Source organism: Ptychodera flava, unplaced genomic scaffold (genome assembly GCF_041260155.1).
Source record: "Ptychodera flava strain L36383 unplaced genomic scaffold, AS_Pfla_20210202 Scaffold_35__1_contigs__length_1935909_pilon, whole genome shotgun sequence".
Lineage (NCBI taxonomy): Eukaryota > Metazoa > Hemichordata > Enteropneusta > Ptychoderidae > Ptychodera > Ptychodera flava.
In genome coordinates this window covers 965,115-982,779 of record NW_027248357.1, presented here as the reverse complement: position 1 = coordinate 982,779, position 17,665 = coordinate 965,115, and the positions used below count along the sequence as shown (strand labels likewise).

The window sequence follows — 17,665 nt, the reverse complement described above, 5'->3', positions numbered from 1 at the left end:
CGAGATACTCATGAAGAATCTTGATCTCATGAATACTACTGTGCGCTCTATGAGTGGAAATACAATGATCAAGCCAAGATGTTGTAAGATGAGCCTCGCTATAATAAGTAAAATTACTCTGTTTTCCACCTAAAAGTAATGTATGCTGCCAATCATGATTACTAAAATTCAAATTGCGGCCTGGGCGATCTTGATCCCTGCGGAGCACAACTAACAAAGCGTACTGACTTATCACTAAAATCACCGTTATGTACCTAAACATACGCATACACAGCCACATACAACGTACACGATAAGACACATGTATGAACACCCAAGAAATGGCATTCTCTTTTTGGAGGGTTTGGTGGTCCTGGAACAGTGAAAAGAACCGTTTTGTATGTGGTCCTGTAAAAGTTATGAACATTGAGAGTCTTCACACGTCGTTTGGAAGGCAATCAAAATTTCATTTCTTCCTTCAGACATCGAAACTGAATCTTTTCTCTCACATTTTGAGGAATTACCTTTGGCATTGTGACAAGTTTGGTCATTGTTTATATCAGTTGATTCATTCTGAATGGACTTGAAATTTCAGCGTTGATCACATCGTTACCACTGTCACTGGCTACGTCAACATTGCGTTGTTTGATCGATCATCCACACTCATCGACGACGACCACGGCCCTGCACAGCTGTCCTGGGGGACTCATCAGCCTTATTAACTTTCTTTACCAATGTATTTCAAAATACTTGGCTGACCATTTACTACAGATTACTAGTAGTTTCCTTTTGTTGAAGTTTTCTGGCTTACATATCGTGAAAAGCAGCGTATATGTAGGGATGCCAGGCCCTTTTTTGTTCTTGGTTAAACTTACTTGAATTGTATTTTTTCTTGAAGATCTTGTCTCAGGATTCAAAAAAACTGTTTGAATGATGGTTCTATCTTGTCTACTTCCAGAGTTATGATTTTTTTTAGAATTAAAATATGCTCGATTTTTTTGACAAATGGACAAAAAATACAACATATGGCTAAGAGTCATTTTGCGGATATTCCTATGAAAAAATGTTGTTGTATAATAACATTAATTCTCTAAGTAAACTGCTTTAAAATACTTTTTGTGCAATATATTGTAAGAGTAAGGTATAAGGAACTTTTGTTTTCTTTACACAGAGACTTGAAAATGCCAAAAATTTTGTGAGATAGTGTTGGAAATGGGACGGCACCGTGTATAATACCAGTCAAAAGCTATTTTTCGTCATTTTCAAACTACCGTAACTTTCAGAGTTTTTAAGCTAGCTCTGTCAAATTTTGAACAGTCAATATTGAGAGAAAATGCAAAAGAATACATGCATTTAAGATTTGTAAAATTACTTAAATTTTGTATTTGAGATACACTGACAATCAAGGAGAGCCAAAAAACTTTTGACTGAATGTCAGTAAAAATACCGTCAATGGACGCTGTACCTTCTCTAATGTGTGGCCAGGTCAGGTAATTGGTTGTTGGCATGGAGTTGTTGGTAAATAGTTGATGATGTAGGGGCATGAGGTGGGATATGGACCCAAAGAACCGAAAAGATGATTAAATACATCAATCAAAAAATTCTAAGCTACAGTATAAACTGCCTAAAGATAGTTCAATGTGGAAAAAAGTTAAACAATTCAGAAATAAGAATTAACAGTCCAAAATAGTAATGACGCACTTCCTTACTGACCTGAGTGCATGTGAAATACACAACCTGGCATCTGTAAATTAAATGTATACCAAGTGATCATTTCCAGTCACTTTTAACTGTTTTTAATGGATTTCCAAAGAGTCCTGTGGAAATGATGAAAAACGCTTATCTGGTCTTGTGTTTGTATAACCTCATGGCTGATAATTGTCATAGTATTGAAAAAAAATTGAAAGTGAAGAAATTACTGTTTTTAATAGGCATATTTTCCTTGAAATACATGACCGTGTAAAGAATATATGCTAAAAGTGTTTAAGAGTAAATTTCTTTTCAAAAATTAATTTAATTTGTGACCAAAGGATTTTTATTCTTTGAGTTTACAAATTCAAACATTGCAATTTGTTCAATCATCTTGTGCAGTGCAAAATTTATAAAATGACTGAAAAACAAAAAAAATTGGCAGAATTACAGTCTTTGTGATGTAAAATTATGGTTGACATCACGATAACTGTTAATCTGTTTGAAGTACTAATATACTATAATTTAAAAAAGAAAAGTTCATGCAGAAACGGTAAAATATATTGTCAGCAATGTAGTGTTAATTTTGACTTTACATCAAAATATGCCTGTGCTGGATACCAAATATATAGGGCGAAATATCAGCCATGTTCAGCAAAATCCACACAACAGCATTGATCCTTTTCTAATTTGATTTGATTTGCTTATGTTATCCTTGTATGACAGTCAGTACAATATGGAACTTGAACACAACACAGTGAATAAGTATGCTGTAAATGAAATGGTGTGGCTGCATCCACATGCAGCAATAGGAGTGCCTTTGTCTCTCACCCCTCATTTCCAACCTGTCCCATCCCTGAAAAAATAGTTTGGTCTTATATTTATAATGTTAATAACTTCTGTATTTGTTAAAATGTGCGCATCTCAAAAACTTTTGATCATAAACATTTTCATTGTTTTTTATAGCTGACCAATCAGTTACCTGTTTATTTTGAATATTTGCGCATTTTTCCTCAGTATTTGACATTTTGTGAATACCTTCTTATTCAGTTTGTCATTTTCTAAAAGTTTAAATGCTCCATTGTGTGGTCAAGCTTTCCACAAGCATCAAATGTGGTACTTCATATAGGAGGGTCTGCCTCTAGAGGGCGGGCATCATGAACAGTGTTTGTTGGTTAATTCCTCCACGTAAACTTCTAATTGTACTGTAAACATTGAACATGGCCGACGTCCGATTTTCCTGTCTAAAACTTTCACTCATTTTCGTTCATATGACTCTGAAACTCCAGGAAACGATTGGGAAGAAAGGGTTATCTTGAAATATTGAGGTACTCGCCGATATTTTGCAAAATTAAATGAGAAAAAATGCAAGGAAGATGCCGACAGGCTTACACAATGACAGTTTTCAGACTCTGAGGCATATGATCATCTCTGCAGATTATGCAACAGGCCCAGATCACGTGAAGCCATGAGGGGATATCCACGCAACTCAGTACCAAACACTAGCGCTCACAGAGTGAGCAAACACAAAGTGAGTACCCCTAGCTCAGTAGTCTGTAATAGATTGTAGTCAACTAAGAAACCTTGGAGAAAGGCTAACACAGTGGCTATGCTGCTAAGTCCCTTTTGATTTTTGTCATAGCTCAAAATCGTTCTCCCACACCTCAACCTGAGCCATGAACACCCCCACCAGTTTATGATATGACCCATCACAATAGCATGACGTCAACGGATCTTGACAGACGGAAGTCTTGACAGACGGAAGTTCTTGACAGCAGCATATTGGTTTTCAACTCTAATACCTTCTCTGTCTATAAATAGACATGAGAAGGTAAAAATAGCCATTGTTCCTCATTTTCAAACAGCTATAACTCTCAGAGTTTTTACGCTAGCTGTATGAAATTTTGGACAGTTAAAACTTGAGTAATAACAGAAAAGAAAAAATGTATTTTAGATCAGTAAAACTTCTTAATGTTACATTTGAGAAATTTTGATATTCATAAAACCAAAATTCATAGGAATATGAATAAATAAGTCATTGTTCAACTGATCAACTCACATAATAATCCCTTGAGCTGTCCTTTTTTACACAAATATTACACGCCCTAAAAAGCTGTCATCTTGTTATACTCATTTTCCTTTGTCATTAAATCTAGAGTCAAGGTTATGACTTTTTTTCTTTACTCTTAGTTCTTTCCTTAGATTTTTCATTCTCTCTTCATTTGCCCTCTCTTTCAACTTGTTTTTTCAATTCCCGATTCCTGCACTACCTACGGTATACCACTGTCTGTCATATTCCCCATGCTGTTTAAAAATAAAGGTTGTTTACATACATTTATTACCATGGCATGCTGACTTTATTCCCATAAATCATTGAAAGAGTATTCATTTCTGTTTTTAAATATCATTTTGTAAATTTTGTGCAACATCAACATATGAAAAATGATCGTAAACTACCAGGGTTTGAAAACAGCTGATCGTAGCGTTGCCAGTATAGAGTATAGGGCTGTTCAACGAAGTACGTACGTACGGCAATAATTCACGGTAAATTCCGAATTCACAGACTTTGAAACTACTCAGAACTGACCTTAAACACCAGTTTTTGGTGGAGCGGGTTTATATTTCAACGATAGAATGACTATACATAGGGCCAAAGTCCCTGAAGCTACTATAGACATGGATACAAAATTAAGTATTTCCTGACTGTATGAAATTATCTCACTAAAGGTCATCCTAGGGACATGTAAACCAAATATTAAAGCTGTCTGACCAGCGGTTTTGAAAAAACAAGCGACTCAACAGTTGACAGAGCTCTGCTGTGTTAACCTTTTGTGACACATGTATTGATGAAGAAGGTGGATATCTTTGATAGCTCATTTCAGGATGGCCTGACCAAAAATGGAAAAAATTCCGTAAAAATACAGATTTGCATATTTCATCAGACTATATTAGTCTATAATAGCAAATAAACCAGAGTTAATTACATTCTAATTAAAGTAAACAAGACTTGCTTAAATCAAGATTAAGTCATAAAAAAACAGCATATCTGTCAGGTTATAAAGAATCTTGAGCTGGTTACCTTTATCAGTATTTTCATCCTATTAACCAAGCACATTTTAACTTTCAAATTAACATTGTTTTGTAAGTAAGTTCTGTCGAATAAGTTGAGACTGTACGTACTCAGAGAAAGCACACTGAAGAGACAAATGTTTGAAACTTAAGAAGTTCAAGGTCATCAAAAGCATTATAAGGAATCATGTTACACTTTCATTGCACTGTTTACACAGATTGCATAATTGCTATAAATAGCACATGAGGAATCTTACAGCCAAGCTTTACCATAAAAACCCTATCACTTTGACCACTCTTTTAATTGACCACTCTATTTTTTTCCTCAAAAAGTAATTTTCTTTTATCCTTACCAAGTCAACCATAAATGGAAATTAGAACTTTCTCTATCTCTATTTATTTGACCACCCTATCATGACAAACTATTATGAGCAATTTCTTTCAGATAACATAAATGGTGGTTCAGAATATCAAAGTTGGGATTCAGGAAAGTTGCCTTTACATGTTTTAATCCTCCAAGATAGTAAGCATTTCACTATGAACTGTCAAAAAAGTTGAACTTTCTGATAATTCCACACTAAAATTATTTTGGCTTTGATGATTTCCTAATTAATTCAATTATTTAAAATCTTATTAATTATTTTTTTCTGGGTGAATTGATAGGGTTTATACAGTACAAGAATTACATACAATGTAAGTCAAATTTTGACCAAAAATGACAAAAAAATTCCTTAAAAATACACATTTGCATATTCATCACAATTTGAACAAATCTAACCCGGTTATCCCTAGGGACCTGTATACCAAATAACAAAGCTGTCTGACCACGGTTATGAAGAAGAAGATTCTTTACCAAAAACACCTTTTTTGGCATTAATTTGCCTATTTTCAACAATATCAAAAAATTAAAAAAAATGGTTTCTCAAAATCATACTTTTCATCTACACAACAAATATCAAATCAGTAAGTACTGCGGTTCTCAAGATATTTGAGTGGACGGACGCCTCACAAACGGACATACATACATACATACATACATACAGACTGACGATGGACGCCGGACGGATACCCATCCCAATAGCTTCTATAGACTATAGTCTATAGTAGCTAAAAAGTAAAATTGACCAAACGTTTGCTCGATTCACTATCACAAAACACTTCCGGGTTTTCACTTGTCCCGCATAAAACTATGATGGCCGCGCTGTGCATGGCGCGGTTCGGAAATGACAACAAGAATGTAAATGAAAGATTACATCAGAAAACGGCCATGAAAATGCTTCAAACTTTCCACAAATTTAGAAAAACACTTGCTGTTTGGTATACTAACTCCGATCACTGAAAATTGTCCCCGCATTTTAGCGAAAACCTACCTACAAAATGCCGTTTAGGCGCTGAACAAAATACACAGCTTGGGCGAGCCAATTTTGAAAGATCGGAGTCACTGCGAGCAAGATGACCTTTCAACCTACTTTGTCTTCAATATGGGCATCCTAGGGTGTGGTTAACCTCTGTAACGAGCCATTCCATTAAACATATGAACGCAGTCATGAGAAATGTGTGTGCCGCTGTACGGCACGCTGTACGGCGAAAAATAATGCTTGATTTTGAGCGCTAAAATGACACGTTTTTTTTCTTTATTTTCTAAAAAAATTCACGAGGTAAGATAAACAATTGAATAGAAATTTTTTATCGAAAATTTTATAACCTAATACTTTTTGAGATACAGCAGTTTGAAAATGGGAAACCATTCAATGTGCAACAAACAACTGTCAGTGTAATGTCGCAAGTTTTCAGTGAGCGTCTTGCATCCCTAGTATATGGTATTCAAATATGCATGCTCATCTATGGAACTACAGACAACTTTTCCACAGCGTCTTAGTCCCATGTCATTTGCATATTACGAACGGTTGTCGATGTTTTGCGAGGTTACCTATCTGAGGTAACCCGATATTCAGCCTGCGCTTACTATACTTCAGATGATGCTGTTGCATACTTAGCTCTAACCACAGTCACTCGTGGTCTATTCAGCTCTGGGACTATTCGCCCATAGACGTGTGTACATAAGCGAGAAAAACCCCAAGTCTGGAACAAAATGGCTATTTAGTATAGGGATTATGCCACCATGTCATCTTCGACATTCGATTTTACTGTGAAAAGTAGCAAGTTCGTCTATCATGTAACCGTCGATCGTTCCCCATCATTCTCAAATTCTCATACCTGGTAGTTAATTTGCTTCAAAAACGCTCGTTTCGTGTGATTTTCGGCCGAATTCGACGGACACATCGCCAAAACATAAGCGTGATATTCGGACACTCACACTTTTGATTCTTTTCTGATATACCACTTATGGGGGTTCATTTTGAAGCCTTTTGCAAAAGAAAAATTTTCACCGTCTTAGTTTTTCGGGAATTGAAAATTTTATTTTCCTCCATAGAATTAACACAGGGATGGCAGCCATTTTGAATTTCAAATATCAGTAAATCTTGGTTAATTTGTTTATCTAGTACCAAAATTTGCACGGTGACCCCCGATTTTTATTCTTGATTTTGAAAGTGAATACGTGAAAGATACCCTGAGGAAAATTTGAGCGAAAGTTTAAGTCTTTTACTTTCGAGGCGCAACAACATTTAAATTCTAGCAAGTTTCATATGCACCATTCATTTTGCAATCCTGTGCATACTCTGTAGATGGGTACCTCAGAAGCTATTGTCTGTCACTAAGACACCAGTGCACATCACAAACACCCCAAGATACATCAGTCACACAATATTTGAAGATCACTGCATTGATACTGGTATTACACAACAGCTAGGCGACTGATGCCGTATGTTGTGGGTTCGAATCCGATTGAAAACTATCCGAATTGTATATCATGAACAATAGGTGTTAATTATGTGAAAAACAGTTATTTGTAATCCTGGTTACTCTTGCCATACAGCAACCATATGGGCTAAACTTTGCAATAATACAATGCAAAATGCAGAAATTTAGTTCACTGTGTGTTGAAAACTGGTTCAGATTTTTCATCAGAGAGACATACATAACGGATATTGATTCTCTTCACCAAAATTTGAACCTTTCCACCACAATTTAATTCTCTCTACTGAAATGACATTGATGTCTCTCTACTGACATTGATGCATCACTGACCATGATGATTCAAAACAAGTTATTATACAGGAAACAACCATTAACAATACATGCTCATGTGTGTGAACGCATGAGATAATTATTGATTTTACTTACAAGTTCGTGTTTTATGGGTGAGTTTTGGTCCAACAACAGCATATGCTTCATCTTCCTGCGTTGATTGTTCTTTCACGCGTGATACTCCTGAATCACTGCTTCTGGTTGGAATGTCATCAATCTCCTCATATGCATGTGCTCTAGGCTTACGTTTTGGCTTTGGGTCAGCTACAATAGCATATGCACCGTCATCTTCCTCCTGCTTCTCACTTGCAGTACTGTGTTTTCTTCCTTCTGGTTTTGCTGTTGTCCCACTACTTTCTGTTTTAGGAGTTAATACTCTGTCTGGTATTGACATGGGTTGGGTGTGTTTAGCATTGAACAATGAATTTAATTGTGCTGTAACATCATTTGCATTGGACTCAGTATTTCTTGTGTATCCAATCTTCTTGTTCTCATCAACTTGATGGTTTTCTCGGGAATCGTTTTTTAACATCTCAGATTCATGGCCGTCATCAACAGGACTTCTTGGGGAGTCAAATTTTGTGCCTGGTTTAGTTATCTGATAACTATTAGGCTCCTCCTTTGTATGTGTTGGTTGTTTCATATGTGTGTTCACATCTGTTCCAGTATTCTCAGGAGTTGTCTGTTTAACAACAGCTGCGTCAGTAAGCATGAAGCCTTTTTAGCAGATGAACAGTACCTGGTTTCACTCTTTCATACACGCCACCATCCTGACTTGTTTGTTTCCCAACTTTACCTATTTTTTTATTTGCAGCACTTTTGTTGCTTTGATCTTCTGTGGTTAAAGCTTCCCCTTGTCTTGATTGGTCAGATGTGTCATTTTTGGATCTCACTTGTGGTGATTGTTTCTCAGTAGATATTCCATTTCTATCTCTTTCTGGACTATATGACCTTCGACCTGGGACTGGTCTGTCCCCTTCATGCTTTCCACTTGACTGTTTATGACCTACTGATTAAAAAACCACAGTATCAATATAATGGACCCGCAGGTATGTGATTTGAATGCTAGAGAAGAAAGAAGATTTCCTAAAATACTTTTTTGTATCAAGCAATCAGTGTGTCTGTAGACGGAACTGGTGACAGTGTGGAGACATTATTATCAGTCTGAGACACTATGATTTCTCACAATATGGTAAAGATGTACTGGTACTGAAATTTGAAATCATGAAATATATCATCAATGACAATGTGCCCAATTTGATCAGAATTAAAGTATTCTTTATTGAATAATCAGCTCTGCAAAGTACTGCAAAAGTAAATTACAACTAAAGTTGTATCATGATGCCACTAATGCTTTGAGCAATGTGAGAGTTACATGTGAGAAATAGATAGTCTGCACTCCAATTCTGTGTCTCTATGCCTCTACCAGGGTATGTTGTTTTCTTAATCTTCACTTCTATAAAGTGCCTCAGGTTTGAATAGCACAAGCGACATTACAAAACTTAAACAAGAGTACAGTGAAAAAATACCGTCAATGACGCTGTACCTTCTCTAATGTGTGGCCAGGTCAGGTAATTGGTTGTTGGCATGGAGTTGTTGGTAAATAGTTGATGATGTAGGGGCATGAGGTGGGATATGGACCCAAAGAACTCAAAGATGATTAAATACATCAATCAAAAAAATTCTAAGCTACAGTATAAACTGCCTAAAGATAGTTCAATGTGGAAAAAAGTTAAACAATTCAGAAATAAGAATTAACAGTCCAAAATAGTAATGACGCACTTCCTTACTGACCTGAGTGCATGTGAAATACACAACCTGGCATCTGTAAATTAAATGTATACCAAGTGATCATTTCAAGTCACTTTTAACTGTTTTTAATGGATTTTCCAAAGAGTCCTGTGGAAATGATGAAAAACGCTTATCCGGTCTTGTGTTTGTATAACCTCATGGCTGATAATTGTCATAGTATTGAAAAAAAAATTGAAAGTGAAGAAATTACTGTTTTTAATAGGCACATTTTCCTTGAAATACATGACCGTGTAAAGAATATATGCTAAAAGTGTTTAAGAGTAAATTCTTTTCAAAAATAATTTAATTTGTGACCAAAGGATTTTTATTCTTTGAGTTTACAAATTCAAACATTGCAATTTGTTCAATCATCTTGTGCAGTGCAAAATTTATAAAATGACTGAAAAACAAAAAAAAATTGGCAGAATTACAGTCTTTGTGATGTAAAATTATGGGTTGACATCACGATAACTGTTAATCTGTTTGAAGTACTAATATACTATAATTTAAAAAAGAAAAGTTCATGCAGAAATGGTAAAATATATTGTCAGCAATGTAGTGTTAATTTTGACTTTACATCAAAATATGCCTTTGCTGGATACCAAATATATAGGGCGAAATATCAGCCATGTTCAGCAAAATCCACACAACAGCATTGATCCTTTTCTAATTTGATTTGATTTGCTTATGTTATCCTTGTATGACAGTCAGTACAATATGGAACTTGAACACAACACAGTGAATAAGTATGCTGTAAATGAAATGGTGTGGCTGCATCCACATGCAGCAATAGGAGTGCCTTTGTCTCTCACCCCTCATTTCCAACCTGTCCCATCCCTGAAAAAAAGTTTGGTCTTATATTTATAATGTTAATAATTTCTGTACTTGTTAAAATGTGCGCATCTCAAAAACTTTTGATCATAAATATTTTCATTGTTTTTTATAGCTGACCAATCAGTTAACCTGTTTATTTTGAATATTTGCGCATTTTTCCTCAGTATTTGACATTTTCTGTATACCTTCTTATTCAGTTTGTCATTTTCTAAAAGTTTAAATGCTCCATTGTGTGGTCAAGCTTTCCACAAGCATCAAATGTGGTACTTCATATAGGAGGGTCTGCCTCTAGAGGGCGGGCATCATGAACAGTGTTTGTTGGTTAATTCCTCCACGTAAACTTCTGATTGTACTGTAAACATTGAACATGGCCGACGTCCGATTTTCCTGTCTAAAACTTTCACTCATTTTCGTTCATATGACTCTGAACTCCAGGAAACGATTGGGAAGAAAGAGTTATCTTGAAATATTGAGGTACTCGCCGATATTTCGCAAAATTAAATGAGAAAAAATGCAAGGAAAATGCCGACAGGCTTACACAATGACAGTTTTCAGACTCGGAGGCATATGATCATCTCTGCAGATTATGCAACAGGCCCAGATCACGTGAGGCCATGAGGGGATATCCACGCCACTCAGTACCAAACACTAGCGCTCACAGAGTGAGCAAACACAAAGTGAGTACCCCTAACTTCAGCTCAGTAGTCTGTAATAGATTGTAGTCAACTAAGAAACCCTTGGAGAAAGGCTTAACACTGTGTGGCTATGCCGCTAATTTAGTCCCTTTTGATTTTTGTCATAGCTCAAAATCGTTCTCCCACACCTCAACCTGAGCCATGAACACCCCACCAGTTTATGATATGACCCATCACAATAGCATGACGTCAACGGATCTTGACAGACGGAAGTCTTGACAGACGGAAGTTCTTGACAGCAGCATATTGTTTTCAACTCTAATACCTTCTCTGTCTATAAATAGACACGAGAAGGTAATTAAGCTACACTTTCTTCATTGCTCAAGTCATGGGTTGACAAATATTCAAAACAGATGGAGATAGTACAAGAGGAATTTACGTAACACTGACACAAAAAAATGGCCCACAAGTTCTTTTTGAGCTGAATGTATTGCTCACAACTACTAAAATCCAGAATAACTTATCTACGTTACACATGCACTGTGCTGAGTTCAAATGGAATACATGAGGATGTACCTCCTGTGTTCATTATTTGACATGATTCATGTAAAGTACTATATAATGGCAAAATGTCAAATTGTTTGGACAGAAATGAATTTCACTTATAACATGAAAGTTATTTGAAATAAAGAACTGTTCCGCCTGCCTCGAACTTTACTGCTAACAACCTCCTTCATGGCCACGTATTCCTTCTGAACCGCTGCCCAACTTCAAACTGTTTTCTCCTGCCATTCGTGGGGATATTCTTTCAGCAAAAGACGTTAATCTTGCCTGCTTACCTACACATTACCATTATGAAGAATGGCATATTATCATCGGCAACAAAGCTCTGTCGCTAAAACCCTTCCAGGACAGCAGGATTAACGTCATGTGCTAGTCATTCTCTAATCGTCGTCAAACGAAACTTGATGCATACATCAAGGACATCGACAACATGTCAAAAACGCTTCAACGGCTTTGCCTTCTACGGATATCATCACAATTTTTCTGCCAAGGCAGTTGTGCTCTTGCTAAATTATGGTATCAAAGTGGACTGGTTGCATTGTGATGTGCTCTTGTACACCTTGATATTCTCCGGTCTCAAAGCCAACCTATGCAACATGCAACAGCGCAGCCAACACTACTAAAGTCCACCTACACATCTCGACAGTGAGAAACCTAGCAGCAACTTCACAGTTTCAGTAACCTTCAACGAGCGTCGACAGGAGCGGGGAGGTATGTAAGAGTGCCTCCAACAGCATACTCCGAGTTCCTAAACTGAGTCGGACTTACAAGTCCAAGTACCGGTACTGTGACTTGCATACTCCAAGTAAAACTGCTTACTCGGGCTTTATACTCCGAGTACATGACCTACTCGGAGTTGAATACGCCGAGTTACACTTGCTTATAGAAAAACAATGCTGGAAAAACACAGGAAATATTCGATCTTGTGATAAAAATTTGCAAACAGCGTATACAGTACATGTACTTCCAGTCGCTCAAAGAAAAGAGTTGTTAACGCGATCTGTCTGATCTCTGATCTGTGTATCTTGTACAACACGCTCAAGTCATTGTCGTTGTCGAGTGTAGCTACTATTACGCAAATTATGAGTTTGTCTTGTCTTTTCGTTTCATTACCGGATCAGATCCTGATTTGATACATGACTTGAATTGGCACAACAACGTTTCATGATCACCGCGATGCATCACGGCGAGTTATTAGAACACGGACGCCATTATTGAATGACCTGTCGACCTGTGACGTCATGGCCTTGGTTTGCTAGCGTGGCGAGGCCATGATAGACTTGCCCAAGCATTTTAGGCATATTTATGTCTTGAGAAAATAAGTAAAATGAGCACAGTGCGCTCGTGTACGGTATGGTATGAACTGAGTTCGAGTGACCATCGACCACTTGGTCGTAAATAATGACCTGACTTGACCTGTGATGTCATGCATTGATTTTGCTAATGGAACGATTGTGCGATATCGAACTGAGTAACTGGCTGGACTTGCCTGAAGTTTATTGGTTTTACTGTAAATGTTACGTCTAAGTCATCTTTCAAAAAACTTCGCTGCCGGCCGTGGCAGCAGCTTTCTTCTGAGGGTAAAATCACGGTCGCTCCTTGTGGAGGGACCGTGGTTAAATATACATTGCGCAACAGATTACAAGACATTGTGAAAATGAAATTTTTTTTCAAAAGAGCAGATTTTCTACATATCGATCCGCGCTAGCCGTAAACTCTGCGAGTAATAAAATTAAGCAATAACCCACGCCGCAGGAGGGTATACATGAGATTTTGGTAGAATGCGCGACATATAGCACGAGCCGATAGGCAAGTGCTATATGGAGCGAATTGTACCAAAATCTAGCGCATACTTGACTGCGAAGGGGGTTACTGCTATTATATTATATCAACTTGTGCGTCTTTGTTGTCTTGTTTGGGTATTTTCGTCACTTTAAGTCCCCATTGCCAGAAAATGGATGTCTGAGATATTGATCGTCGGAAATTCTGTGCCCAAGACCGAGCATTTTTATGTTGGTATTACGTACAAGCACACAGTATCCAACGATAAATATGCATACACGCATACGTTCATCAACATTGCATTTTATTCACATACAACGTGAAGACTATACTTGTTAGAATACCTGCTGCAGACAAAGAAAACAGGTCAAGAGTTCAAATCAAAAGAAAACGTGACAATTTTTTTGTAAATTTGCATAAGAACAATAGTCCTGGTTTTTTGGCATACTAAAAATAAATTTTTCTCATTCTGTACCGCTTACACATATACGGTATACGTTGACCGTTGCGACATTCAGAGGTGGTACAGTGAAGTTACTGGATGTATTTTTGATGGATAATTCGGACGTTAATTGTACCAGAAAACATGCAGTTTTGAAATAATCCAGACGTGCAATGACTGCAACTGTGATGAACAGTTGTACAGTGTGTCTTGCCCGATGCAGTGAGAGCTGGACGCTGACACTGTTCGTTGCATTTGATGTCAAATTTTGTCGCAGTCGCCAGGAGTCATGGCATTGTTATTTTGAACTTCTTGGTCTAAATCATTAGGACACCCTGGTCTGTTGCAGCCCAAAGCAGTTGCCAGGAGTCACCCATTGTTATTTCGAACTTCTTGGTCTACATCGTTAGGACACCCTGGTCTGTTGCAGCCCAAACTTTGGTAAAGAATATCTGACATACCGTTACTGTGAGGAAGTGTCAATTTATTAGTGTGTGAACGAATACTAGCTTCATTTTAAAGAGCGGTAGGATATATCGCGTCTCGATTCCCGCAATATCAAGAAAAGTGCACGGTGCGCTGTCGCCTCAATGCAATAATTCGTCTACATCACACTCAAATGTGCTGCTTCAGAGATGTATTTTATCATCGATCCCAACTTATTTTCACCAAGAGGCGAGTTACAGACCCACACTTTATCTGTGTATCAAATTTGGTCCTCTTTCTTTGAAACAAAGCGGACTGTTTCGGTTTTTCTCTAGGGTCTCTGGTTTAGATGGGTACGTTCAAATGCAGCGAGTGGGAAATTTTTGAAAATGCTGGTTTAGGGGCCCGTTTTACCTCTGCTATCAGTGCTAAAACAGTATTTTAGCATCGGTAGAATGAGTTCTCGTCCAATCAGAATGGCGCATGGTAGCATGATATAATAAAATAGCGTCAATGATGACACTGTCGCTCCTCATGCATTAAGCCGCAGGGATGCAAGGAGAGAGGTTTTGGGAATGTTGCTGAGAAAGATGTAAAGAAAGGGTTGAAATGTGAAACTGTAATAAAACCTTTTTTTTTTAGCAGTGAGCGTCCAGCTTGGTAAACATGCCATCTTGTACATGAAGGCAAAAAACATAATTTTCACATGTCTACCAAACTTGGAATTTGCATAGATCACATAGATCATCCCAATTGATTCATCTGCAAGATTTTGTATGTTTCTTGCTACAAAATTCTGACCCGAGTGAATTATAACAGGAAAACATGCACGCATGATTGGACAGTGTGGACTGTGTATTGCATGCACTACATCTGCCGTGATGATGGATTGCCAGACCACCACACTGCATCAAAGAACTGTAGTTTAAAACGAAAATATAATTCTAAACAAAACTTTCTTCGTGTCATTGATAGCCTTGATTTTCTTTGGATATTGAATGGACACATTTATCAAAGACGTCACTTTAGCTTGTCACTGACAGTGAATTGATTTTTTGCAGAAACTTGAATGGTCCAGCCAAATTTTGCAGATTTGTCATTCTGATGCAAAATTATTGGTGAACTTACAAAGCATTGTTAATCTATATGCACTGCTGCTGTAGTGTAATTAAAAAAAGGAAAGGTCATGCAGGAAAGTTAATTAGATAGTCTTAAATGTAGTGTGAAGTTTAACTTTACTGCAAAATGTGCCTTTTTGGCGCCGGATTACCAAAAATAGAGCGGGTAAAATATGAAAATTAGCCATGTTTGGAATAATCTACCCAAGAACACTGATGTTTAAAAGTGCAACCAAAGCATATCAACAAAAATGTCCCTTTTGTACAACAAATGACATTCACTTTGGGTGAGAAAATATGAAAAGTTACAAATGTAAATACGCAAAGTCTGAGCGAGTATTTTACAGCGTCAAACCATCTTTTCTGGGTTTTTATCTCTAGAAAACCCTTTGTTATGAGTACCCATGAACATTCAGCAACAAAATTACTCTAAATGATAAAAAATGTGATAGAAAAACCCATTTATACAAATTTCTTGCTTTGAATTGAGTGGCGTACACGTACGCGTATATATGCTGAGAGCCTGCATGCCATGGCATGTACATATATACAGGAATGTACTTTTGTTAGTTTACCACTGGCTATGAAAATTTAAGAAATTTTTGAAATGTTTATGAAGTTCATAGCAAAATTTTGATGAAGGAATATCTACTTTGGAAAAAATAACCTACACCAAGTGTTTCCATGGCAACCATTGTATTAATTAAATTGTCATTTATCAACAAATTCCTTTTGTATGCCAATACAGCTCATCTCAGAACCGGACATACTTATATACACACAAGATTTGGCAACACCCTGACAATTAAATAATCTTCAACAGCACTGATTTACATTTACAAATTATTCTATGTGAAGTAATTCTTCAATTGCAGATACTATGACAGAAGAGTTCAGCACTGCCAAGATATGAGTATAGCACACTGAATTTTGAACCAGAGTTATGAAAATGACTGATCTGTGTCACAATAAGTTTCTTTTATTAAATCAATCGTTTCATTTTTTTCTAAGATTGTAGAGACTAAGGGTTAAGGATATTTAAATTAGTAACTTTAAACCAGAAAAAATACCAATAATCAACTTTTTTCTTTCTTTACATATTACAAAACCTGAAGTAACACATAATTCTAATTTAAAGCGCAGTGGTCGTCGCGCTGCGCGTGCGTGATTTTTTTGTAGATAAACAATAAATTTTTGTAAACATAAGTCTCCTCAACTTCAATAGGAGTGAGATGGGAGCAGTCCCCCACTTTGTTAAGGCCTTTGTAAGACTCAACATCATGCAATAGTAAAATATTAAGATCGGAAACGAACTTCAGTGGTGTATTTCTATCTATAAACTCGTGTAGAGCTACTAACATTGGGACACTACACTCAGCACATTTATATGTCGCTGAGTTTACTGCACACAGACACAGTGAAAAAAAAAGCTTTGATCGCGCGCGATCACGCTGGTTGTACACAATGCTATGTACAGTACAGTGAAAATACATAACTAAAATGATCAACATTGCCTATATATGTAGACCAGCAACAAGCACAATGCCTAACACAAAAATTACACTAAAGACCATGATCGGCAAGCCAGAGCAGGACACGTGAGATGTTGTTGGGAGATGTTTACCGCGTTGACGTACGGATATAGAGAATCCGGTCCCACAACGTACTGGCCCGCTACGACTTGGCCCACAACCAACTGTTGATCACCATATCTTACTTCTCCTAGTATTACGTGTTAAGAAATAGTAAAATGACAGGAAACAATAAAAACATAGGGCCAAAGTCCCTGAAGCTACTATAGACATGGATACAAATTAAGTATTTCCTGACTGTATATGAAATTATCTCACTAAGGTCATCCTAGGGACATGTAAACCAAATATTAAAGCTGTCTGACCAGCGGTTTTGAAAAAACAAGCGACTCAACAGTTGACAGAGCTCTGCTGTGTTATGTAGAGAATAACCTTTTGTGACACATGTATTGATGAAGGTGGACATCTTTGATAGCTCATTTCAGGATGGCCTGACCAAAAATGGAAAAAAATTCCGTAATAATACAGATTTGCATATTTCATCAGCAAATAAACGAGAGTTAATTGCATTCTAATAAGAGTAAACAAGACTTGTTTAAATCAAGATTTACATCATAAAAAAACAGCATATCTGTCATGTTTTTAAAGAATCCT

At 36.9% G+C, this 17,665-nt stretch overlaps 2 protein-coding genes across 3 annotated transcripts in view; both read right to left on the bottom strand.

Annotated features, from left to right (window-relative positions):
* LOC139127731 (HMG box-containing protein 4-like) overlaps window positions 1–8,599 on the bottom strand; it is an 84,697-nt gene extending 76,098 nt beyond the window's left edge. The window contains exon 1 of the mRNA XM_070693621.1: window positions 7,984–8,599. Within this exon, the coding sequence (XP_070549722.1) occupies window positions 7,984–8,599 (616 nt within the window). The remainder of the gene's footprint in view (window positions 1–7,983) is intronic.
* A 25-nt stretch (window positions 8,600–8,624) lies between these two features.
* The window catches only part of LOC139127734 (tyrosine-protein phosphatase non-receptor type 12-like), a 321,808-nt gene continuing 312,767 nt past the window's right edge, over window positions 8,625–17,665 (bottom strand). Inside the window, exon 10 of one of the 2 annotated variants that reach the window (XM_070693624.1) lies at window positions 8,625–8,896. The gene's annotated coding sequence lies outside the window, so the exon portion shown is untranslated. The remainder of the gene's footprint in view (window positions 8,897–17,665) is intronic. The other variant, XM_070693623.1, reaches the window with a different exon arrangement.